The following is a 25,794-nucleotide window of genomic DNA, read 5'->3' on the forward strand; positions in this document are numbered from 1 at the left end:
GGGCTCATCAGGTAGGCGCAGTCCCCGGGTTTCCGTCAACCTTATGTTCTACTTGAAACCAAATTGCACGAAATTAGCGAATATACACTCATGTGCAAACTAATTTGGTTCTTTCGAGAGACTGCGAAACCGGTCGTGGGCTGTCGACGGATTTTCAGCAACCTTGAGTAGTACATTACAAATATACATGTATCGCGATATTTCAAATATCGTAGCGACTGAAACATGAGGCGGCCTGGTGCAGCACATTCAGTTGCCTGAGAACATCATAAACGAGAGATTCAGCTGGGTTCCAGGTGAACCCAGCTAAACCTACCACATGTAATTGTTCAGGTGGAATCATTCACGGACGCAACTCACCCGAATATCCGGCTTCACCTCAAATGAGTACGGGATTCGCTGGAATGCCAAATATCGTTCAACAACTTCAGCTAACTGCTGATGTTTCCAGCAGTTGATCAACACTGCTCCAGAGTTTGTGGTAATTGTATCTGGATGTCGTAAATCCAAATGTATAAGACGGGTCATCACACCGGCTGCAATGAAGGGCACACAAGGCAGATAAGCGATGCCTGAGGCATGTTGCTTTTCCAGTGCTTTGATTCGTCGCTCATGTGCCTTGCTGGATCGAGTGGCAAACGGTAAACCGAGGACACCCGTCGGAATCGACTGTGATAATCCTGCACTCGAACTAGACTTGTCGAGTGACGTCAGAGTTGTAGGAAGGCCAAACAAGCTAGTCTGGTTAGCTCCAGTGCTACAGGATGATGACTGGAAGGGGCTTTTATGGCGTCCTTTCGTTCCACAGGTATTCTCTCGACGCAAGCGAGCAACTACCTCCCGGTAGTGTTTATTTCGCTCGATGGCCTAGATAACGGAAAGAGAGGAGAGTTGCGTACAATCCAATATATCCCATGGCGTTAGGAGATCATCTGACTTAACTTACGGGGACCGAGATTAGTAAATGTCCAAACACTTTCACATATTGGTAGTATGTTTCGGACACCTCTGTGCAACGGTGTGGGACAGTGCCTTACACATCCCATCGACAGGCTGGAAAGAACTGTGCTATTTTACTTTGATTGCTTAATTAACTTAATAAGCCTTTTTTGGGTATGAGTATGTCTACTTTAACGGTGCAGTAATCCCCAAGAATGTCCTCAACCGAGACTAATCCTCTGGAGATTCTATGACCGCATTGTCCAGAAACCTCAGGACGCGATTCTCATACAGAGACCAGCACTCTGGAAGGAGCCGTACTGATGAACCTCAAGATAAAAAGTATCGATAAGGCAATATCAACAACGCTGAACAATTGCCCGTCCACCTACTAAGTTCAGTGTTTCGGGAGGGCTTAATTAATGAACAATATGTTGAATGATATAAAAGTTTTCATAAGTTAATCATTTTGGCGTGAGAAATCAGTTGGATGGTTTCATCTAATAAGCTGTAACTGATTGCTTAGGGAGGAAAAGAGGCAGTTAAAAGTTTGCTAAGCCCAAAACAATATTATTAAAAGTTTAGTAAACACTACTTGTAAACAAGGAGCATTACTTTGCGTATCACAAGACAAATGCGAATATCCCTCGCAAAACGTTTTTGAAGGAAACTAAGGGAAGGCCATCAACAAGAAAGCAAGATTCATTAGAAGTTTCAGCCACAGAACCATTTGAACCGGAAAACGATTTCGATCTACCGCCAGTTTAGTGTTTTTCCGCGGGATTTGGCATCCGTTTTAGGGAGGTTACAGGCAGTGGGAGACTGAACGAATTCCAATAAACTGACAGTAAACTGCTTCAAAGTGAAGCACTCTTTCTCCGTTGGTACAAAACATAGGAAATGAGTGTATACAGTCAAATAAAGGTAGAAACGAGGGTCCCATAAACATCCTTATGGACTCAATTTTGCAAGACTGATGAGGAATGTTGTTGTGAAGGGATGAAGCTGATTGAGACATGCGATTGTACACAAATGATAATGAAATCCGACACTGATCCGAAGCGGTATCAATGCTTGGCAACGCTTATTAGGGTCAGGTAATTAGTTAATACACTAGGAAGTCAGTTAGTGGTCACAACTGACAGTTACATAGTGTGGGTTCCCCGTAAAACGATTGATTAGGCGCTGATTCGAAAAGAAGATCGTCGGCGACTTCAATCTACGGTAATAACGAATCTACAAAAGAAAAACTAGGTTGATGAACAGAAATCCAAAGGTCTTCGTTAAACCTGTCATTCGTGGATATTACATAATCACGGAGTCACATGTAAATCGGTGGCGGATGATTAATTCGAAGTGAATATTAAAGGAGGAGTACTACAGTGCAACGGGTCAGCATCAGAACAGAATAACCACGAACTTCATTCAGAACTGGACCGTGATAACACAAGGGATTATTTTACGAGTGTCGTGTTGCAGTTTTCATAAGGCATCGATAGACGCTCAGTGTAGGAAGGTAGAAAATAATATCTAGTATAATAAATTTTTTTTCGATCTCCAGAAAAGAAACCTGCTGAGTATCTTAATAGGCGAGCGATCGGAGGTCAGGTAATAACTGCGTCAGAAGGTATCATTGACATTAGGATGGACTGACAACACTTACAATATTCTGAGCCTTCGAACAACGGTTTTGAAATCCTTGTAAGTTGCTCATAATAGCTTTGCTTTGGCATTGAGATAGATCGGTGATTAAGGTGTGAACTTACTGACTGGAAAGTCTGTGGTTAGAACCCACACTCTGAACCTGGACTGCCCCCGGCTTGGGCAACCTGACAGGCTGTGTGGCAGCTAGGCCCTGAAAAGATATTAAATCTGAAGGATTATTAACTATGTTTATGCTGACTGGGACAGAATACACAGTGTGAAATCACACTATCCCAGTGATTCTAATGCGAGGTCAAGTGTCATGTGGCGACACTGGTTCGAACGCCAACAGCCCGCTAGCCAAACGAGTTAGGAGGAGCTGGACGGAAGTGATGTGACTGAGGATAAAGCAGGCGGTTTACAGTGATAAAACCTAACTACTAGTGGCACGGTATCCAAGCCACAACGACACTGAGAGGTGTGAGTGACACGACAGAACCAACGAACGATCAAGTTGTTAGTCCCGGTCACTGGTCGACAGGTTGTCCGCGTGTCTGGCGCGCTAGAGGAGGTTACAAAGAAAGACTAAGCGACTGATTCATATGTAACTAACACAGTCAGATATGGCGTGTCAACCAAGACAAGCTTTGTTGTGATGTCATGTCACTGCAAAATTCCGGTGGTTAACAACATGGTGAACAGTAACGTACCATTTCACTGGTCATCACTGTAAAGGTGACGACTGGATGTGTTAGGCAATCCACCAATGGAGAGCAGATTAAGTAAAAGTTCGTGCGTCATTTGCGCGAAATGTGGGGCCACCGAACAATTAATTCAAATACACATGTTCGAAGAATGTTTTGTCCCCATAGAAAATGAGGGTGGTCGAGTCAAGTTGAAGAGGATACGGTTGAGTACTGTAGCGTTGCGGCTAGGTGTCGTAAAGATACACACACTATGAATAAAGCAAGAATGATGCATTCAGTACTTGTGCCTGTTTTTTGTCTGTATCACAGGAAATTACGCCAGGAAATGAAGATTGTTCAAATGAGCGGCGTGAATCCAATAAGAATACCAACGACGGACAATCTTCTGAGGTAGAAAACAAAAGGATCTGCTGATGAAGTTGCCGAACTCCAGCTGCCTTGAGATCAGGTATTTCAGACAAAGGCTTCAGTTGAAGATGCTAATGATGCTCCTGTGAGGGTGTAGGTGTCCTGACAGTCCATCAGCCCGCATACAAACATGAATTTCACAACGAAAAATACTTTCCTACCACATGGACTGTCACCTGATGCCACCGACCGGGTCACCCTACATGCCCCGAACAGCACGGCAGTGAAAAGAGAAAGGCTACCACTGCGGTCTCCGAGCAATTCAAGTATTCCTTCTCCATCGTTTCAGCCCAACGTACTGTGCTTTCAGGATCCTGCACTGAAACTGTGAGCTCTGCTCGATTTACACTAAATATCGCGATAAATGCGCACCACTGCACTTTGGTAACAGCCCTAAACAACCCGAAATCCAATTTCAAACCCCGAAAACTGGATTATCTAGATTCTTTTCATCTTCAGACTCTGAAGCAAGCAGGACAAGAAGCAGCTGGATTCCCTCTACATTGATGTATTTTCTCCTGACACAAATACGAACCGAAAAGCAAGTAGTCGGATTCAAAAGAATGCCCCGTCATTCCTTCCGCTTCTGCCAGTACATCTATCGTGACGGCACGGACGTTACAGCTTGACAAGTCAGGGGTGGATAACTTGCTGTGCTATCGAGCGAAAGCATCTTCACTTGACTGAATAGCAGCCGCTATTCGCTTCTGTGCCATCTGTTTTGCGACGTCCGTCAAAGAAAGATAATTACATTCAAGACAAAACATAGGTCTGTGGAATATATTCAGTCAGATAATAACCAATACCTTGATAGACCTCCGTTTATGTCAACCTCTATTCGAGGGCCTCATACACCACTCACAGTTTTCCGCTGTCGTTTGTTTCATATTTAATCTACACGAACAAGTGAACTGACATATCTGCGACGTAAAGGAGAAGAAATCCCAACCATCGTGGTTGGCAAGCTCGTGCCGTCAACCTTACAAGTGATTGCACCCATTACATATTGAACATTTATTTCAAAAGTACGGTGAAGCGGAGAGAGGCCAACCCGCACGTCAACAAACTGGCACAAAAAGCAGTTAAAAGTGACCACAGTAATCCGATGGTCCTGACGACAAAACTTAACACAGTGTACGGATAGCTGAAACCTCATGTGCTCCGAATTCCCAGTGAAACTGTGTTTAGCTTTCTGATCCCACAATAGCTGGTTACGTCAGCCAGTATGAAATACGTGTTGCCACTGTAACTCTACTTGTATCCAAGTTGTGGCAAAATTTTCAACTGCAAAATGGTAAAATAGTCAGGTTGTGAGTTAGGCACTCTTCCATTATGTCTTCGTATCCTCAGTTCCATTTACGTGATCATTGTGACCTAATTGTGACTGAATTGGTCCGGTCAACACACACCAAAACCTACAGTTCACCCGTTCCACCTGCTTCCTTGTGAACAGATGAATGGCTAGGTGGTGAAGGAAATAATGTGATATTATCGACGAAAGTATCGACCACAATACCGTGAATCCTGCAACAGGGTTCGGTCGAAGACTCACCCGTATAGTGGAGGCTCTAAAGACAAAATGTTGGAAGGTGCGGTTGAAAAAAGAATTAACTGCACATTGACTGAAATACCTAATCCTTGCAGCAAAACACCTTTTGAAGTGCCATCTGTGGATAGGTTAAATTTCTGAACGACCAGTGCGCAAATTTAGTCTGTTGGCCGCAAGAGTGTTACCACAAACCTCAAATCAGAAGGCAAGACAGTGCATCGTAAAACAGCAATACGACATGGAGAAAGTGTATTGAACTGAACGATCGAAACTGTCGTGTACTGGATATCATACATGAATCACAAAAGCAGTGAAGTGCCCCCAGAAGGGCATGACGTTTCTTTCAAGATCTTTCAAGAGATAAACGGGTAAAAATGAACTGCGTGGTCACTCAAACACAACCAGGTATAAGGAGTGAGAATTACATGAGCAACAACCAACTTCTGGCACTCCATCTGAAACACCTATGTGGACCTGTTCACTGTTGCTTTTCAGGTGGACACGTAACAGGTAGTCACTGTCTGGACAGTGAAATGCTCATGGATCCAAAAAGCAAAATAACTTATTCGGACCCTATACAGACGTGATGCACTACTCAGAAGGTTGCTGAAAACTCCTCGACTGCTCGAAAAACGAAAGATTCGGCTGGGTTCCAGGTGCTTCCCGTCAAAATCATATTGGTTGACAATAAGTGTATTTCACTTATTCGAACCTTTTTCAACACCTGCCTGATGATCCGATGCCGGATATCAACGTCGAAAGCTGTCTATCATTACGGGACTTGTATCTCTGGTACAACCCCGTTAGTCTTCTCCATACATCGGACCTCTCAAAATGTGGTTTTGCTGGAGGCTCCGCGATACATGTTCTCCACTCGCAACCACATTGATCTCCACGCATCATTCAACGGCAGGTAAAAGTGAAAATGTGCACAAACCGCGAAGACGAAAAAATGGAAACAGTGAGCAGTGCGTCAGCAGGTATCCACAATGATTACTTCCAAGGGTCCACCGAAGTCTATTGTCAGTAAAACTATCAAGTATCACAAAACTCAGAAATCCGGTGAAGGACTACATGTGGACGGCTGGACAGACGACATCGAAAAACAATCCATTTGAGCACATGGTAATTCCCATCTGGGATGTCGGCTTGTAACAGGAAAGTGGAATGGAAAATGGAGCCCTCCTCAGTCTCGGAGACGTCCAAGTGTATACTCTTACTCAAGCGTCATCATACTCTTGGCTCCGGCGGCCTTCCACCTGTTCTGTTAAGAGAGGGCTGCGAATTTCTGACTAGGAACTTCTCTAACCTATTCGCGTCCACATGGGGAAAAGAGACAAACCCAGGCAACTGGCAGGAATCCATTTTCGAAAACGGTGGTCGTAGTGAATGTACAAACTACACAATCCCGCTGTACCGAGGCCTATGGGGTCACTGAATCTTCATCGTCTGATAATTCCGGGCATGTAAGACCGTATGTAGATCTCTCCGAAAGTTCCCCAACAAAAGGTGGCGTTCGGCGAAGACGTTCACTTTCCCCATTTGTGTTTGAATTCGTCATGAACAACAATCACAAAGAGGTTGAAACATCTTCAAAGCCCCGATGTTCAAATCGTTGCTTGTGATGACTTTGTCGATCTGGAGTACGTATGCGATGTCGTCGAAATCTTCGAAAACCGAGACAAAGCACTAACGCTGACAAACGAAATGACCACCGTAATACTGTTTTTTTTTCATGTATCTTACCTTGGGGAACATGTGCCCGTCTAGGTGCGTAGCTATATGAGTTATAAGTAATGGCGGCTAACTGATATCGGTGGCGATTGTGCTGTCAGTTTCTTTCTAGTGCCTGAATGAGCATTTTGGAAAACCAGTTTTAGTGGGCGTAACGGTTGGAGTGTTCACAGTCGCTGGTAAATTTTTAATACGATGATACATATCTCGCTCGAGAAACGCGAGGAAGGAGGATGGAGACGAAGACGAACCGGCATAGAATTTAGAAAATTATTCGCACAGTCAAAATTGGAGTGGTTTCCCGACGAGGAAGTGCTCAAAAATGACTCGAGGAAAAGCACATGCACACATCGACAAGGACGACGGCGAACATCGTGACTAATCAAGCTGCCTTTCCTACACTGGTAGGAAACTGTCATTGGTGTTGTTGTCGCATCAATAATCAACACTGATCAGTAATATTGTCCACTTAATCAGGCATCTTTGTAAAACATTAAACGGGTGATTGGACTGCCTCCCGCCGAACAGCGAAGCCTACCTTGGTGAAAAGGATTTCTGATTTTTCGGGTGTGGTCGTCTCCTGAAAAGATTACCACTCTCCTAGTTACAGTCAATGGGAATTATATGAAGGACATGAATGACACAATACCATCGATCTCCTTCGTCATTAGATATCGACAATGAACATACACGGTGCTTGCTTGAATAAAGCAACCAGCTTTACGCAACAGTCTCTATCACTGCACCGCTGGAGTCGCAAGTTCTGCACAGAAATAATTTCCTTTGGAACGGCTTCATCGAATAATTCTCATTTAATTTTGCTGAAATAAGAAGCAAATGCTTGGAAAATCCTTGAAGATTTTATAACATGCCACTGGCAAATGACCCAAAGTGGAATTTAATTTAAAAAATCATACCTCGAAAGATCGCCGCAACCGAAAAACCGAAGCGCTGATTAAGGCAGATTTGGCTTCTTGACTACCTTGTAGGTTATTCATTCTCTCCATGATCAACATGAGGTCAATCACACGTTTAATTGCGACGCATCGATCNCAGCCAGAATGCATAAACCAACCAGTTACGAAACTGTAAAGAAAAGAAAAGACGAGAATCGTAGGAAATTTGAGTACCGAGTTGAGAAAAACCTAACCCACGAGCTCGATGACCTTTGTGAATCAAGGGCGAAGCTCAGTGAAGAGGCGACAAATATACTTCCACTGGAGCTACCAACGTAGCTATTATCTTATGTAATTTACAGGGGCTTGAACATTAGAAACTGACCGGAGAGCTGTGTGGGGGTAGAGAAAAGTGCTTGTACTACCAGTCAGGGCGTGACAGTGGGTGTAGGTGAGCCGTGGTGCTTATATTTCACCGACACAAGACTGAAGGACTAGCAGTACAAAAAACGGTAAAAGAATAAAGATGAGATGCTACACTAGGTCACCAAGGAAGTGGGGCTTATTTTCTGGTAGTAAAAGCGAGTAAGCTCGGTTACATTAGTTACATTTAGTCAGGCCAAAATACATCCCCTTTTATCCTAACTATCACATACAAATTCACGTGAAAGGTATCAGAACGACTATCTAATCCAAATTCTGAAACACCAAAAGTGGGCTTGTGAAATACTTTTATTCATTCATTGGATAATTAGACAAATGGAACACAACTGAACAGTTGGTGGTTCTCATGCCTGTTTTCCGAGTGCGTTTGAATGTTACAGTAGAATACTGAAATCACCCATATCACTATATCCATCTCCACAAAACATGCTTGTGATAGCGCCGTCGCCTAGTCGTCCCACATTGTTGTCCGAAAAAAAACAGCATAGGATTCCATTCCTGAATGGTTGACGAGCGAAGCGGATTCGACTGGCAGCAGTTTTCGAATCGCTGAACGCCTGTGCAAAGGTTATCATACATACGCATATGTATAGTCAGTGATACTTGTAAATGGTGCAAAGGGAACCCTTGACAACAACTTGTTGTGAAGTATTTATCTGAAGTGGAATTTGTCCATCGTAGTGAAACTCTGAGAAAGTATGGGGCAATGTGTTCGCACACAGGGTTCCCTACATTCTGGTCGAAGCGCCGCCACAGGAAGGCAACGCATCTTGGGTATCGGTGTGTTGCTAGAAATTGTACTGGACAAGCGACGTTAAAATCCTGCACTTACTCGATTTGAAAACCTCTTGGATCGGTCTAAATTCGGAGTAGAATTGCCAACACGATCACGTCCTTCAACTTCCCAGAATTGGACCGCTCGATACAATTCCCATTCATACAGTGTCACTTGCTCTGCAAGACGATACGGATGGATCTACGGGAAAATATTGAAAGGAAAGAACGAGAACAGGTTGCCAGTATGTCACAGACCTTGATTATGATAACACATGTTTGCAGCCATCCTAGAATCCACAGTAGACACTTGCGTTGGAAAGTAAGCAGCTAGAAAGTAAGGACCAGTCATATGTACTCGGTGGGAAATGCTAGGTATGATCCCTTCGGTCTGTAGTCTGCGCCGTTTAGCAAGAACACTGACCACGCGCAACACGAAGGTAGAACTCTGACGACGACAGATAGGCAGGTGTGGTGATAGGCAGAGCCAATAAGCCGGTCAATTGCCTACAAGTCAGTCATTAAAAAACGGCATTTACGGAACAGCAATGATTTGATCCGATCAGATGCCAATTAACTAGGTAGGAACCACGGTAAAGTGCTGCTGAGGCTTTAGCTGTGGGTCACATTTCAGCTGTAGGGATCTTGTATGGTTTAGCTCCCAAATATGGAACATCGCAAGATTGTTGGTTTTTGTCCTCCGATTCTTTGCAGCTCGGGTCTTATAATAAGGACCAACATAAATAATGAAAAGAAATAATACATAGGTCCGTGTGACATCAATAACGTTCGTTTAAGTGAAGTCATAAGCGTTAATAAAGGGAACGAACGCAGATGAATAGACGAGAGTTTAGCACAAAGAAACGGGGCGACCGGATGCGGTAATTTTTTCATGGATTCTAGCAAGGTGGACCTGAAAATGACTGAGACATGTAGTACAAACTGAAGGGAAGAATCGATAGGATAAATCACCTTGGCAAACTGTTGTTCAGAAGGCCTTGCAAAAATAAACCTCCTCGACACCGATTTGACAACGAATTTCGCTGAATATATTCTACCGATGTTCGGTAGCTCTCAAAAAGTTTACGTGCACGACATACCAGGCCAACGGCTCAGTACTACTCCACCAAAGCAGCATGAACACATTTAAATTACCATACTCGGACAGACAAACGTTCGCGGTTTGAGTAATATAATTAATCGGCCCCACAATTCGGTAACAAGTCGGCAACCGATCAATCGACTCGCTCCTTAGGATTTGCTGGTCAAGTATCGCCACTGACGGCCTAAACCAGCATGAAAACATTCAACGATTACCTCTGAAAAGCCTCAGGATGTCGATTCTACAGCCACTCTCAACTAGCAAATCCAGATTAGAGATCTTATCTGGAATGTTGCGGAAATTTTGGAAACCTGAATGCAAATAAAGGAATTACTGTTGAGAAAAAGTTTTCCGCCAACAGGCCTGCCTAAACATCATGCAAATGAAATCATATATAGCAATGCCGCTGAAAAAAATTTTGAGAAATGCAAGCAAAATAGCCTACTTAAACGTACAGCAGTAATGTCCAATCCAGTAGATTCGGTAGAGGAATCCGTGGTTGAACGAACGGGGCTGGACAGTGATCCAGCTCTACGGATAGTCACCTCGGTGTAACCTTCCAGAGTCAAACGGGGAACATTTGTATCTGAAGCTAGGTCAGGAGGGGATTCCTGAGCATGTGTCTGCAAATACTGCTGAATTCGACGTACGCACGCGCTCAAATGTCGGACCTGTATGGAAGCCAAGAACTCAGAAAGTCGACGGCGCAAATCGTGATTTGGAAGAAAATCGTTCTGAAAATAGCGCTGGCTTCGAACCCATCGGGAAAGTACCATAAGAACTCTGCAAGGAAGCAAACAAACGAGTCGGAGAAAGCTGTCAGCATTGAATGAGAACGACATTGCTTTTGGGTAGAAGATACGTGTCAGAAAGTGAAACTACCAACATTTCTAACTACTTACCGAGTCTGAACCCGTTTTTTGTACCCTGATCGGAAACGTTTCAACATATGTTGGGCAGGGGACTCCAATTGCCCTTTGCTTTCGTCGAATTCGAATTCCTCTGGCAAAAACTCCGGGTCAGGGACACGAAATCGTTCGATCAACATCTCCAGAAACGTTTCAGGAGTGGTCACACGGCGATATGCCAACAAAAATGTATTGACGAGTCGTACATCGAAATAGGTAGGATAAGTCAACCGTTCAATCAATTTTTCCAGTGTGGCCATTCGAATTTGCGGGTGCAATAGTGGTGAATATCCCGCAGAATTCGTTCGCGGAGAAACAGTGGCGTAACCCCCGAAAGGGTGCGACGGTCCAGGATGAGTCATTGACGTAACTGTTATTGTCGTAAGGTTTGGAGGGTTTTTATCTTCATTCGGATTCCCTAACTGACTAGTGGACTGAGCGGATGCCGCCGAAGTGGAATTATCTAAGAAATCCTCCGCCTCGCTCAAAACCTCATCGTCACCATCGATTCCTTCTTCCGATGAGTCCAATGAATCCGGAAACTTGCACACATTCTCATTAGGATTCAGAGACGATGGGTTGTCAAACACAACGTTTTCCGATGTATCCGGTTGAGCGAACCTTGGAAAACAAGATTTCGATGTTGGAAAGATAACAAAAAATACCGATATCATGCAGGAGCAACGAGCAACGAAACCAATGAAAATGGCAAAGGGACGAACGGTATACCTAAAGAGATGTACCTCATTAAACGAAAAAAAATCAAAATCCGTGAGAAAACAAGGGTAGTACAAGTTCCCTTCCAAATTTAGTTTCCTAGGTCAGCTAGTATCTTAGCAGAGTTAAAGTAACGTAGACGTCACAGTAGAGTTGTGTTTGGCAACGAGTAATTAACCTGTTTACGCGATATTGGATAGCTTTTCAAGCTAGTTTACGCAACTCAGTCAAAAAGAGGAATAAGAAACGCCAGTTATTGATGACGTACATGCAGGAGCACACTAGGTGGTTTACATGGCCGTTTACTAAGAGAAACATGCCGAGGACCGAGCCACCAGTTCTCAGTATACCACGGATTCAAAGGGCGATTGAATTTTAGAGCCTTAGTTGAAACGGGATGTCTTCATCGCCCGGGTACCACGAGTACGGTGACCTTCGGGTCTGAACGTTGCTAATCACACCAACCACCAATGCATTTTAGTGAGAGCGAAATCAGTCTGGTGCTCAAGTATCGGCAGATATCGCTCGCAAGCGTTCAGATTTTGAAGGCCTGGAGGCACGATAAAAGTGTGTCCCATTACGCCTTCCTAGTTTAATTTGGGGCCAGGTTCCCGTTAGTCGCCATGCCCTCCTAGCATGTTTGTTATGTAGGAGGATTTCGGAGTGCGCAATGTCAAGCTACCCTATAAACAATGATTGAGTTGGCAACAAGTGTAGCATTAATCAAACAGAAACGCACTTGAAAAGTTTCAACAAATACTCAAACAAGAGAAATTAACCGCGGTCGACTTAGCCTCTCAGGCGATTCAGCACACAGATAAATGAGATGAAAGTATGAGGATAAGTTCACACTAACCGCCTTGAAAAAAAAGATGCATTAAAATCAATCATCAAATCTAGAAGGATGCGGACTAGCCGGCACCGATATACTTAGGTGATACTACTTCGGACACGATTGTCAAGACCAGTCAAAATGTAACTGGATTTTCTCAAATGCGCCAGGGGTAATAAGAATAATAATATATCGTTCAGCTGTAACACCCATTCGGTGCCCAGGTGCCATGCCACCCGAAGAAAGCATGAGGGCTGGGATACTGCCAGGTTGCCCAAGCCTAGACAGGGGAAGTCGGGAGGCAGAGGTCGGGTTCGAACCACGGACCTTCTGGCTAGTAAGTTCGCGCTCCAACCACTTGAGCCGTTCCGCCTCCCCAATAATAATAATAATAATAGTAATAATAATAATAATAATAATAGTTGATTTGTAACCCCCTTTCGGGGCACAGCTGCCACTTCACACGGAGGACGTACGAGGGTTGAGATCTGCAAAGTCGAAATGTCGAAGTCGGGTTCGAACGACCGACCTTCCGTTTAGTGAATTCGCGCCTTAACCGTTGAGATATCGGAAGGGGGTTACCGAATTACTACAAGAACACAGGGATGAACGGTGACGCTTACCGATACACATTCGGAGATGGAAGGCGCAGTGGTATTTCGAGTTTGGGAAGTGTTCGAATGTATCGGAGTAAGGGACTAAAACGAGTATATATAAACAACGTAGTGACGGAACAAATGAAAACGAAAGGAATGAAAAATATACTCGTTAGCGATTCCTATCAGCTTCATAAGTCCTCTTCAATAAACTGCGCGGACATCGTAATGTTTCAGCGAAAAAATAATAGTATCATGGCGTCAAACATGTAGGTACCAATCCAGTGTAAAGATGTCTGCCGGTTCGGACGTGGCAATTCAGGTGAACCTAGTGTGCTCCGCAGGAGTTGTGACATGGTTTCAGACACCAGATGGTCAGAGCCTAAGTATTGATACGGACGAAGATAACCACTGATGATGACCCGAAATAAGAAAACAGTTTCGGTTTTCTTCAGCTTAAATACACTCACCAGCCAGAAAGTGTTCAGGTCGAGGTGCATATCGGAATTAACCCCACAAAGTCCACAAGTAAATTGATCTTCAAATGGAAATTATGTGCTGGAACCGAGAATTTACCAAGACAAACTGAATACGGATCAAGAAATATGACTTGCACCCAAATCCACTTTGATAAATGGATACAGCATAAGCTGAGCAAAAAAGTCATTACGAAAAATATCGAATAAAGATATGAAACGAAGATGAAGCAGTACTTGAGACTACACTAAGGATTGCGAATGAAACACCCGAACAATGCAAACCGCTTGATTAGAGTAACCGAATCGGACGTAAGGATGATCACACACATTAATTCAAGGTGTTCTACGAGTGCAAAGGAAATATATCCATACGAATTTGTCCGTCAAAAAGGGTTGGACGTCTTCTCATACTTGCGACAACACAAACATTTTGCGTGGAGCCTGTGGATCCATTGTACAAATAGCATTTTGATTGGCAGACAAATTCGCACAGCCTTGTTGATGGCCACCTATCGGTCCAAGCATAATGGCACTACAATGGGCAATAGGACCACAATAAACTATGAGATGCCGGTGCCATCCATCAACTCCTTTATGCATCACCATAATACTGCAACCACCCTCACACAATACTATATGACGATAGCTTTCAGGGGCTCAGTGGGATGAAGCATTTTGGTTGTCATGAGAAATAGACGACAGAGGTGCAGAGGGAACATAGTTCCATCAGTAAGGAGCTGGGGTAAGCTTGGCTCAACTTACACGTCGATGCATTGCGATTGACGCGGCATGGGTCAGAGTTTGCACACGCAAATGCGTCCACGGGTTACGCAGCCAAACTTTCTCAAGATTTAAAATCAGAGTCAGGATTTCTCAAACTCGCCTGATTAGTGCATTTATATCGCGGGTTTTTCCATGTCTCAAAGGGCATTCTTTAACTGTTCACACAGCATTTATTTGGAAATGCATTTCGTACGTGGCTTAACCAACGCAGCCACTCGTGAAATAAGCTGCCCTACATTCCACAAATTGTCACCTTCCAATCTGACCAACACATGTGCATAGTCCTTTCCTGAATATCCAGGAAAGCTTAAGAGAACACGTAAGAATGTTCACATTTTAAAGACTATGCGCATGAAATGTTCACTCTTCTGTCCGAAGAGTTGTACCTACCTAGTTCGTGTACGCTGGTAAACGACTTCGCGGGGAATGTTTTTCGTCCTTTCACCTGTATACCGTCTATGTCTCGCTGTCACACTAAGGTGGACAGCAGAATAGGATGACACACTGCGGTTTTCATGTCCATGATCCATGTACGTTTTTGAAGTACTCCAAACACGACGCTAACCTTGGAAAACCGCAGGTCCAATTCTTTGTTGATTACCCGGTCGATCATTAGAAAGTACTGCCAAGGTAGCAGAAACCTGAGCAGCACGTCATCCCAGTTATCCCGGTGGACCACCAAAAGTCTATGAAGCGGCCAGGATGGGACCGGGATGCGAATCGACGGTGCTTCCCACCAGTCTGCCCTGCCAGGACAGGACGGAAGTTCACGCAAGCAGTTGCTGTCTGACCGATTCATCGGAGGTGTGCAGCCTGTGCTTGGTGCTCAGTTGCGGTTGGCGAATATAATCCGACCGTCATATTCAGATAATTCCGGGCATGTAAGACCGTATGTAGATCTCTCCGAAAGTTCCCCAACAAAAGGTGGCGTTCGGCGAAGACGTTCACTTTCCCCATTTGTGTTTGAATTCGTCATGAACAACAATCACAAAGAGGTTGAAACATCTTCAAAGCCCCGATGTTCAAATCGTTGCTTGTGATGACTTTGTCGATCTGGAGTACGTATGCGATGTCGTCGAAATCTTCGAAAACCGAGACAAAGCACTAACGCTGACAAACGAAATGACCACCGTAATACTGTTTTTTTTCATGTATCTTACCTTGGGGAACATGTGCCCGTCTAGGTGCGTAGCTATATGAGTTATAAGTAATGGCGGCTAACTGATATCGGTGGCGATTGTGCTGTCAGTTTCTTTCTAGTGCCTGAATGAGCATTTTGGAAAACCCAGTTTTAGGGGCGTAACGGTTGGAGTGTTCACAGTCGCTGGTAAATTTTTAATACAACGATACATATCTTGCTCAGAAAACACCAGCTGTAGCATGGCATACCACCCTGGGGAAGCACAAGGACCTATATAGTGTCAGGTTGCCCAAATCTAGACAGGAGCAGTTGAGATTTAGACCTTCCGGTCAATAAGTTCGTGCCACCGAGACATCCCACAAGCATTCATCCCTGGTGTTGCTGTCCTAGATGAGTAATAATCACGATGATGATCAAGGTGGCGATTTTGGTGACGGTATCGTCCAGAATGACGGCAGTCGATCGCAATGATGACTATAGTTAAATACCAGTACCCTCACACGGGCGTTGCTGTCAATAACGAGTATCATCGTGTATGGAATCTACGCCGATCGGTCGCTGGTAGGCCGGAGATCAATGACTTTTCCTATCAGCAGCATGTCCAGAGCATAACTCAATCGTAAAAATTCAGTGGCCTGAGCCATAATCAAATAAACAAAGTCCGTGAAAGTGAATCATTATCATCATCATCATCGACAGCATGACGTCAGTGTTCAACACTGATGCTTCACTGCCGTAGGTTGTACGTGGGCTGGGATACTGTCAGTGCCCCCACACCTAGACAGGAGGACGATTAGGGTCCTCAACCATAGCCTTTGGCTCAAAAGCCTAACCGCAAGGCAGCGGTGTTTGGGGGGAAATGCACTCTCCACTCTCTTCGTGACGGTGAAAGTGAATAATCCATGATTACAGGGCACAACCGCAACAATGAACGCGAACAGGTAATACGCAACAGACAAGTCTTCCTATTTAACTTCACTGTTAAATACTTCCCAAAGAACATATAGCCCCTACTTCGAACACATTATCAAGGCTGAGGTGGAACGCCATTCCCCAAGAAGCTACTCGATCTATTTCATTTGCATCAACCTACAGATTCGGTAAGGTTCCGTTAAAGCTGATTGGACCAGGAACAAGCGAAAACAGTCGGTGCCAAACGAGCCCACACTGGTCGCATCGTTTTGCATTCCATCGGTGACCCTAGGGAGATTCAACAACCTCGAGAATGAAAGTCCCAACCCCATGATGCAAGAAACATGCGCGGTAGTGGAAAAACGGTACGATACATCGAGATGAATAGTAACGGGCACAAAGCGGCGAGAAAAAACTCAATATAAATTAACTTCTGTGAGAGAATTAATTTCACATATAGTTTCTTCGAAGCATGATACCAGTGATACCTCCAGCAGAATTCGGAATTCGTCCGAATGTGCATTTCCATCTTTTTCATGTCCAAGGGCTTTCCGAAAGACAACAGGACTCCGCTAGTGTCAAAAAAATGAGGTGCGTTAAATCGTGTGGGAGACTGAGAGCCTCAAAAACTGAAGACGTCGCATCGCGCGCATGTAGAACACTAGCTGATCAGGTTCAATAACTGTCAATGGTCGACACAAGATGCGTGGTCAGAATTGGGGGCGCGCTACCTTAAAAGCTACAATTTTAGTTTTAGGTGATTTAACATCCCACTGTTATCTGAAGCGGTTCATGGCCGGGGATAAGAGTTACACCGACCGCAGCAGTTATTGGCACTTCTTCCGAAAACAGATTGACTTGCTAAAACGAAACTGGACTAATAAGGGACTAACCAGCTACCATTCAAAATTCACGGTGAGGCATTGCGATCAACCCGATCATTCACGGGCAGAAATCGATCGTGAAAGTACGTGTTGGTTTTAGTTCCCCTGTAAGTCGAACACCATACCAGATATACGCAGAAAAAAGCATGTACGCACCGATGCCATTGGATACTCAGCAAACTGGCCATCCAATCAGCCTTCTCTTCTGGTGTTCGAAAGGCAAGCCAAATGCGACGAACCTGGGAACCGGAAGGGAAGCAACTGCAGGTTAAAGCTGTATTCGCGGTCGCTGAACACTCTGAGTTTGGCACAAGGTCATCAGCATCCACACCAGAAGACGTTGTATTGTTGTATTTCGAAGGGCTCAACTGACGGGAGTGTTGACAACAAGGACGGTTTTCCACGGCTATACCCCCGGCGCTTTGTAAAGTAGCGGCAAGCGGAGAGCTGACAAACTCCAACTCAAATGTATATGGATATGCTGCCAGCCCGTGTCCACCAATCGTAGCCAAACTCGCTTGACTTGTGATGGAGCCATTCATTCCAGAAACAATGAGATCTGGACAGTGAACAAAGTAACGAACAATCTAGCGGTATAAATGAGATCTTAATAAAATCGCAAAAACTGGAAACTATTAGGTAGGTGTTGGCGCTACCATCAAAATAGAGAGGAAACATTCACCACTATAATAAGGAGCTCTTTATCCATGAAGGGAACTAAAAAATTAATAACCCATAGGAAAATGCTGTTAATGCTACCAAATATTGGTGACGAGAATGTTCACAAGAAAACTAAGCAGGAAACACCTGTGGTTCTTTTACATTATAGGACAGGTCAACCGCCATGACTGATGATATTTTGTTGACCTGACGCTCCTGGTCCGTCCACAAAGCATCACATATGGACGTCACCTGTTAACGCCAAAGCCCTCATTTCTCGTGCACTGAGGAATACTGCGAAATGAAGTCGACCGTTTAACACTACTACAGTGAATATCAACGTAGCAAGGTTTGGTTGATATTACAGCACACACTCTGGATGACAACGACAAAGGAAGCAGGAAAAAAAAGAAAAGGTTTTCTGCAATCGAATTAGTATCTCCTTTAGTTCTCTTTCTCATTTAAGAAACTATCTGCCGATGGTGGGACGAAGGACCCGAAGGACATACTTATGTTCCATCTCCACAGAAACATGGGACTAATATTGCAATCACACACACACACACACAGAGCAGCACAAATTGCGGGGAATCTGACACCATCCCTTCTACGTCTGGATTGACTGCTAACTAACTGCAGATATGGGCCCTGGTTATCTTGGCCGTAAAACTTCCATATGACGCGTGATGTAGCTCGTGCTCGTGCACAGATCGGCAACTGTAATGCGGGATTCCACGGACTGTATGAATAGGCCACAACTACGTTGGGTCGTGCGCACACCTGAATTAGACTTTAGGGACAGGGTCACCGTGGAAAATTTTTATCGTCCTAAAAAAGACTTCTCTTCAATAACACCTGCGAGAATGAGATTCACTGTCTGACACCCTGAGGCAACGTTGTTCCTCTACAGGCATTCATCACCATCATCGACAGCATAACATCCGTGTTGAACACTGATGCTCCGCTACCGTACAACCATGAATTAGGTGAAAGCCCTATTTCGTCATCTCTCTGCATCCACCATACTGAACTGGGCACGGAAAACGGCACTCGCTTCGGCAAATGAAGGTCCGATAAGAACAACCCATGACTTAACCGACGCAGCATCCAATGCTGGACACATCTTTCAATGGCAGACCCCGTTGCAGGACCGAGTAATCCCTCTTAATAGCCTCCTAACGGATACACTGACGGCAACTCGCACGAGCATTGGTTCTCAAACAACGGTTATCGAACACCTGGAGACGTCTCAGTTCTGCTGATCAAACAGACCAGCTCTCACAGCCATACAACAAAACATCCCGTATTGTAGCCTGATAAACACAACTTTGAAATTCATGGATACATCGCTTTGACGCCATATGTGTTTCAAATTAGTAAATGAGACCCGAGCCTTGCAGATACGTGCATTTACCTAAGGTGTCACGAGAAAAACGAGAAAGAGTTCGCCTGCATATTCCAGTTCAACAATGTTTTAGTTCGCGGTCATTTGAACACATGGCTTTTAAAGACTCCCCAGCACCTGAACTAGGAAGGGAGAAATCGGGCACACCTGACGGACACCGCTTTGTGCACGGGAGCTTTTGGAGAGCTCTCCATATACTCTCACAGGTCCGGAGGTCTGGAAATACAAGGGACTTATTATGTTCACAAAATTCTGGGCATTCTTTGATAGGCAAGTGTGTCAATGAGAACAAACCGGTCAACCGAGTCGACTGCGTCTTGGAAATCCAGGAATATTAAAATTTTGGATCGCGTGGATGCATGATGATGTTCTACAACCTGACGGAGGTCTTAGGAGTTCCGTGTTCACTATTCAGGGTCCTGCGTGGGCTCCCCAGCCGATATTAACCGTTGTTCGAAGTATACGGTCCACCGGCCACAGCGTTCTTCTTCATCCAAGAGGGTCGCTCAGTTCTGATCCTGGATCGATTCTATTATATCTGCTGATTCGCCAATCTGTTGTATCTGACTGCTGACTCCGCTCCAGTGCCTAGTGCCAGAAAAAGACTCCCCGGAGGGAACACAACAGCTTTATTCAGAACAAGCGAGTGCGAGCGCGAAAATACAACGGTCTCAAGCTATTTCATTGGAGGGACACTGTCTGAAATCGGTCCAACGCTGACTAACACTGTCTGGTTTTGATACAAGGCTGTGACGCGCTGCATATCGACGGGGCGTTGTCTGCCTGGTCGGCATCCAAAGGAGCTGGAAGTCTCAGTAGATTTCGGGCATTCAGTGTTTACTTTCAGGAAACTGACCTTCCTGATAGTTTCTTTCACCGATTTCCGGGGATCGGATGAGTGGGTTTCAGGTGAAATAAACTTCAGGCACAGCATCTTTCTGGGGTTCTTCCATCCACGGTGGAGTAGGTTCAACAGACTCTAGGGGACAATTCCGGTAAATTCGTTTAACAGCCGGATTTCTTAGTTGCCAAGCGATTTGTCCGCACCTTACACGGACCTGGAAACCGAAGGGAGAAGCGACTCCGGACGAGTGCGTGGTCGGAATCCACAAATGTGGATTCCAAAACCAGCATCAGTCACTGATTGACCTGCACTCTCGGTAACTAAAAGCCATGTGATCGATTTGAGTTCGTGGTCGGCACGCCGTTGGAGAAAACCATGTAAACAGACGACTTCAGCTATTTCGGAAATTAGTAATACATGAAAACAAGCCGTGGTCGACACATAGCTGAAGCAATTGTTCACCGTTATCCGTACGTACCGAGTACAATCCACGTCGATCACTTAACTGAGTCTTGGATGCGCTAAGCCTGCTCACTTGTGCATTCAGATCCCCGGCAACCACAACAATACCTGAGTTTTAAGCTCGCCGCAACAGGGCGCCTTTCATGGTGTCAAAGTTAGTCAGTTGGGAGTAAGCATACACTACAAACAGATAGCTAACAAATTCCCGCTTGTGAAACTCCGTCACAGACGTTGCAGGACGAACCACACAAAGGCTACTATCAACGGGTATCCAGTCAAGCAAGGATCCTACTGCTCGATAACTAATGGTGATACTAACCCAAGCAAACCCTGCCACAGCAGTCTCCGGATCACAGCCGGAAACGAGTGAAGAGTGATGGGGCGGCTAGTTCATCCACTATTCTGGTATCTTGAATTCTAGTTTCTGATACACAGCACACATAAATGTCAGGCGAATCCGTGGAGGAAGCAAGAGCAGCTTCTTGTGCTGCTTGCTTCAGAGTGCGGACATTGGAATCAACCAGAGAGACTGAGAGTCGAGAGTTGACGATTGATTTCGAGATATCTGAGGATGTCAGCGCCGGATGATGCGCAGGACGAACGGAATCATCAGTCCTAAGTGCTGGGCCTACAAGGAGGGAGCTATTAATGGGTTGAAGAGAGGAGGGAAGATATTTCGAAGAGGAAAAAGGGAAACGTCAGCAATAGTCCGTTTTCAGTTACCCGCCCATCCGTATGCAGCAAGTAAGGCTATCCGGCGGATGGCACCACGCGACGCCCGACGTGGCATGCGTTTGTTAGTATGTGAAATTCTTGTTTGGGCTGAGACACTGCCGGGGCGCTCAGAACTAGACAAGAAGACGATAAGGGTCCTCAAGCAAAGCCCTTGACTCAAAGGCTTGACCTTAAGGTAGCGGTCCTTGGCGGAAAATGCAAGCGCACTTCTATTTTCACAGAACAAGGCGCCACACAAGTTCCGAATCCTAACCTGGAGGGCCAGGAGGTTGTGGTCGTCAGACCTCTAACCATTGACCAACGTCGTATGAGACTTCGCGAGTGTCGCACGACACCCCCTCCCCCCATTAAGCTTAGTGGGTCGCGGAGGGAAACAAGCCACCACACCACGGTCAGGTCCAGTCTCTTCATGATGGCTATAGGTCTTGGTGCCTTGGCATTATTCCGGGCCACGTAAAACCATGAATTTCACACTTACAAGTTTTCTAATGCCACATCAGCCATCGCGTGATGCCATCAGCCTGTTGGCCCTGCTTGCTGCAAGGCAGGTAAGCGAAAACCAACTAATGCTGAAAACCTCCCGTGTTCTCTTCTATACGATCGCTTTTCTCCTCCTCGCCCCGCTGCTAGCGACATATCCGTAGAGCCTTTCATAAGTCACACTTACATTCTAATGCCACATCAGCCATCGCGTGATGCCATCAGCCTGTTGGCCCTGCTTGCTGCAAGGCAGGTAAGCGAAAACCAACTAATGCTGAAAACCTCCCGTGTTCTCTTCTATACGATCGCTTTTCTCCTCCTCGCCCCGCTGCTAGCGACATATCCGTAGAGCCTTTCATAAGGACTGGCAGATCCATCCACCACCCACTGTCGTTAGCTGAATATCTACGGTTAACTCGAACGCCACGACCGTAAGCGAAAATCCCCAGCGAATCTTCAGTGGTTGATATCCTCACCGGGATATCAACCATTCTCTTCCAAATCTGGTGGTTGTTTGAAATTAGGTAGGATCAGTTGCGTTGCGACGAAATACGAGCTAGTATTAGTTGTAAGGGAGGATTGGTGAAATTTCTTGGTTACTTGACAACCGGATGAGGTTTGATTCACAGTTTTGAACCCTGTTGCTGTACCCGTCATTACGTCACATCACACCCTATCTGACCACGCTTGAAATCTAGTTCCCACACATAAGTAACAATGCAATGATAATAATTATAGACACAAATGCTCATTTCATTAGCGAACTATGATCATTCGGTGCAGGTACTTTGCAAACTTCCCCGCGATCCTAAACTAATTCTCTTTTTACAAATCATTCACTGTCGGACCTTCCTGTGAGCCGTTCAAATGGTTGTCTTTAGATTTGTCATCATACATAAAACTCTACCTACAGCGAACCAGCAAACACAAAACCCCTGATAAGCCAATATTGGAATGGTGGTCAATCGTCACACTCCGTGCGGCTAATCTTGTCAAGCAATGAGGTAAAGAGTAGCCGAGGGTTATTGTGAAATACGTCGCAGATATGACGGAACCAAGTCGACCAGCAGATCAAATAAGCAGTTCAACCGAAAAAAAAACAAGTTTGAAAGCTTCCTGAAACAAACTCCAAAACAAGTAGATTTTCATACCACAAACCGGCTGAGTTGAAAAAAAACAATAGGTCAAAGGCATTACATCTTGGTTGCGGCACATCGACTGAGTGAGCTGGCATGTTACGGTCATGTCCCCCAAGTGTTTCTTAGAAGGTTCAAGCGTGAGAATGAAAACCATAAATTAATGTGCACATAGGCTGAGTACCCAGACGCTTAAAATCAAGAGGGATTTTGAGAAGTGTCACGGGTAGCACGGTAAAGAATAACTCAACGTACTGATGATACTAATGCAGTGGACGAGAAGATTACTTACTGCTAATGGAGCTGTTTGGGAACTCAGGATGTGCCATTCCAACTGCCATATGTTGCACAGCTCCATGACCAGCAGAAGCAGCTGCCAAAACTGCTGCACCCACAGCAGATGAAGTAATTGTTCCACTGTTGCCGACGTGAGCGGGCAAATTTGGTTGGACCAACGGAGGGATGTCGTTCACATGAATAGCATCTAAGGGAATCCGATGTTTGACACGAAGTAACTGGAGTTGACCCGACCCAGGATTAAGGGCCGACCGACGCTCCTGCCACTTGCAAATGAACAAAATCCCAGTAAATAAATAGGCTATCTGCTCGACGGAAGATCGTTTGCTTTCCGTCATTAGGTGGATCCTTCCTTCTGAAAGAAAAACGGTCGGATAAAAACTGATCAGAGAAATCAGAGCTGCGTCCAACATTCAGAAGCTCACTGCAGTTCCCCTTACACTTATAAACTCACAGAAAAAGGGCAAAAGTAGCTTACCAAGAACGAAATCTCCCATGATACTTTTACCAGAAGTACTGGATAGCAACTTTTCTCTTCCTCCCAGAAGGCGCTCAATTTCGTCCGCCTTTACACACTGCTGACTCGGAATCGAATCTGTGGAAGTAGACGTAGCAGGGAAACCAAATATATGAAAACTTTGAGTACCAGTCACACCGGGTGATGAATGTCCGTTCGAGCCTGTCGCATTCGATGGAGAGGATGGAATGTTGCGGTTAATTGGACTAGGCGGGGTATTAGGTCCGGCGAGAAGATCCATGTACAGGGAGCGAAATTGTCCGCCGAGATGACCGGTAGAAATCAGACGTGTCAATTGCAAGCACACCCAAGGATGCTTCGAGAGATCACGTTCCACGCTAGAGCGCGTCTTCGTCAACATGCTGAGGACTTCGTTCAGTCTAGCACGATCCTCTTCGTCATAGGTAAGTTGATGAAGAGTCTAAGACCCGAGAGAGGGGGGAGCAAAAAATAACTGTCAGAAGAGCACCTTAACCAAATGAATAAATCGAAATCCCAAAGGTCAATAGGATTCTCAAAAACTATATCAACGCACGGAACATCTGCTGGTAAGCATTCAAGATAAGAACAGGTGGAGATACATCACGATAAAATGAAATGACATCATTCACATGTATACAGTCACAGTGGTATGCACCAGACGAGGAGGAAGGAAAATATCAGCCACTAAGGAATCGTGAATTTATTACAGTGGTCCTTGGGAAATTCCAGTATGAGTTGTTCCAATCATGTGGGGAATGCAAAAGGATTTCTACCAGAGAAAGGCAGGCATCGATTAACAGAACGATACAAGCAACGGAACGGATCGACGTTCAAAATCAGAATGATACATGGAGTTGATCACTTAACTATCGCTGAAGTCTGATAGACGCATGCCCCCATCCAGGTTGCGGATTCAATAGCAATTGCTTGATACCGTTGGGCATATATCCCTCATACGACCATGCTGAGTTCTGTGTAGTCGTGGGCTGTTATTCAACCCACAAGAAGCACGGAAACTGTCACGGTACAAATATCTACTTGCTCATACGAGTAACGAACTTTCCAGTATTTTTACTCTCCAGTCGATTTCTATTTGAATGGGTGGCTCTCTAGAAACAGTCACTTTTCGTCAGTCATCGACTAATCTGCGGCCAACTGAAAAGATGGTTGTATAACTTCGCCAAAATTATTCTTCGTTTTTTTCCACTGTGGTCCATGGTTGGATTTCGATTGGTAGACCGATGTGGCTTTATCTCTGATTACTTGCAAAGTTCGGAAACCCAGCCCAACTTAAGCTGTCAACCTGTCATTGTGGTCGGGCTTCTGTGCTGCAACGATCCTGCTGGCTATACTGGCTGGAAGTCGGTTCCTAAAGGCTCAAGCATGCCGGAAAGCGAGCGACCGTACTGCAAGATGTCGCAATAAGGGGCGAACTGGAGGTAAAGTCGTGCTGTCCTCTGCGATGGGAGTGTGAAGGTAGTAAGGCGTTTCCTCTAGGGGACCAGCATGTCCATATTTATGGAAGCAGCGATGCTGCTGAGTAGAAAAGATCGCCTCTAAAGACCACAAACTCCGACCTCCTAACTGTTGATCGTGTCCGCCGGAGCATTATTCAACACGGTCGAAACACTTTTAAAACCAGAGTCCCGTGCTATTTAAAAGGCACCTGGTAGGCACAGCCGCATAAGGAATGAGGCAGTAACGCCTTATTTCCTGCATCTCGGGCCAGGCCAGCCCCCTGAAGTCCATTGGGTCAAATTATTGGGTCATTGGCTCCCGGAAAGTTTCCAAAAAAACCTAACAACCACTGCCTCATGGTTCAAACTT

General features: G+C 45.1%; 1 protein-coding gene across 1 annotated transcript in view; it reads right to left on the reverse strand.

Annotated features, from left to right (window-relative positions):
- T265_13272 (hypothetical protein) overlaps nucleotides 1–25,794 on the reverse strand; it is a gene marked incomplete at both ends in the record, with an annotated part of 41,335 nt that overhangs the window by 11,279 nt on the left and 4,262 nt on the right. Inside the window, 8 exon segments of the mRNA XM_009168069.1 lie at nucleotides 361–867; nucleotides 7,899–8,067; nucleotides 9,167–9,297; nucleotides 10,653–10,980; nucleotides 11,100–11,726; nucleotides 17,606–18,008; nucleotides 23,464–23,823; nucleotides 23,947–24,406. Of these exon segments, the coding sequence (XP_009166333.1) occupies nucleotides 361–867; nucleotides 7,899–8,067; nucleotides 9,167–9,297; nucleotides 10,653–10,980; nucleotides 11,100–11,726; nucleotides 17,606–18,008; nucleotides 23,464–23,823; nucleotides 23,947–24,406 (2,985 nt within the window).

This window comes from Opisthorchis viverrini (genome assembly GCF_000715545.1).
Source record: "Opisthorchis viverrini unplaced genomic scaffold opera_v5_51, whole genome shotgun sequence".
Taxonomy (NCBI): Eukaryota; Metazoa; Platyhelminthes; class Trematoda; order Opisthorchiida; family Opisthorchiidae; genus Opisthorchis; species Opisthorchis viverrini.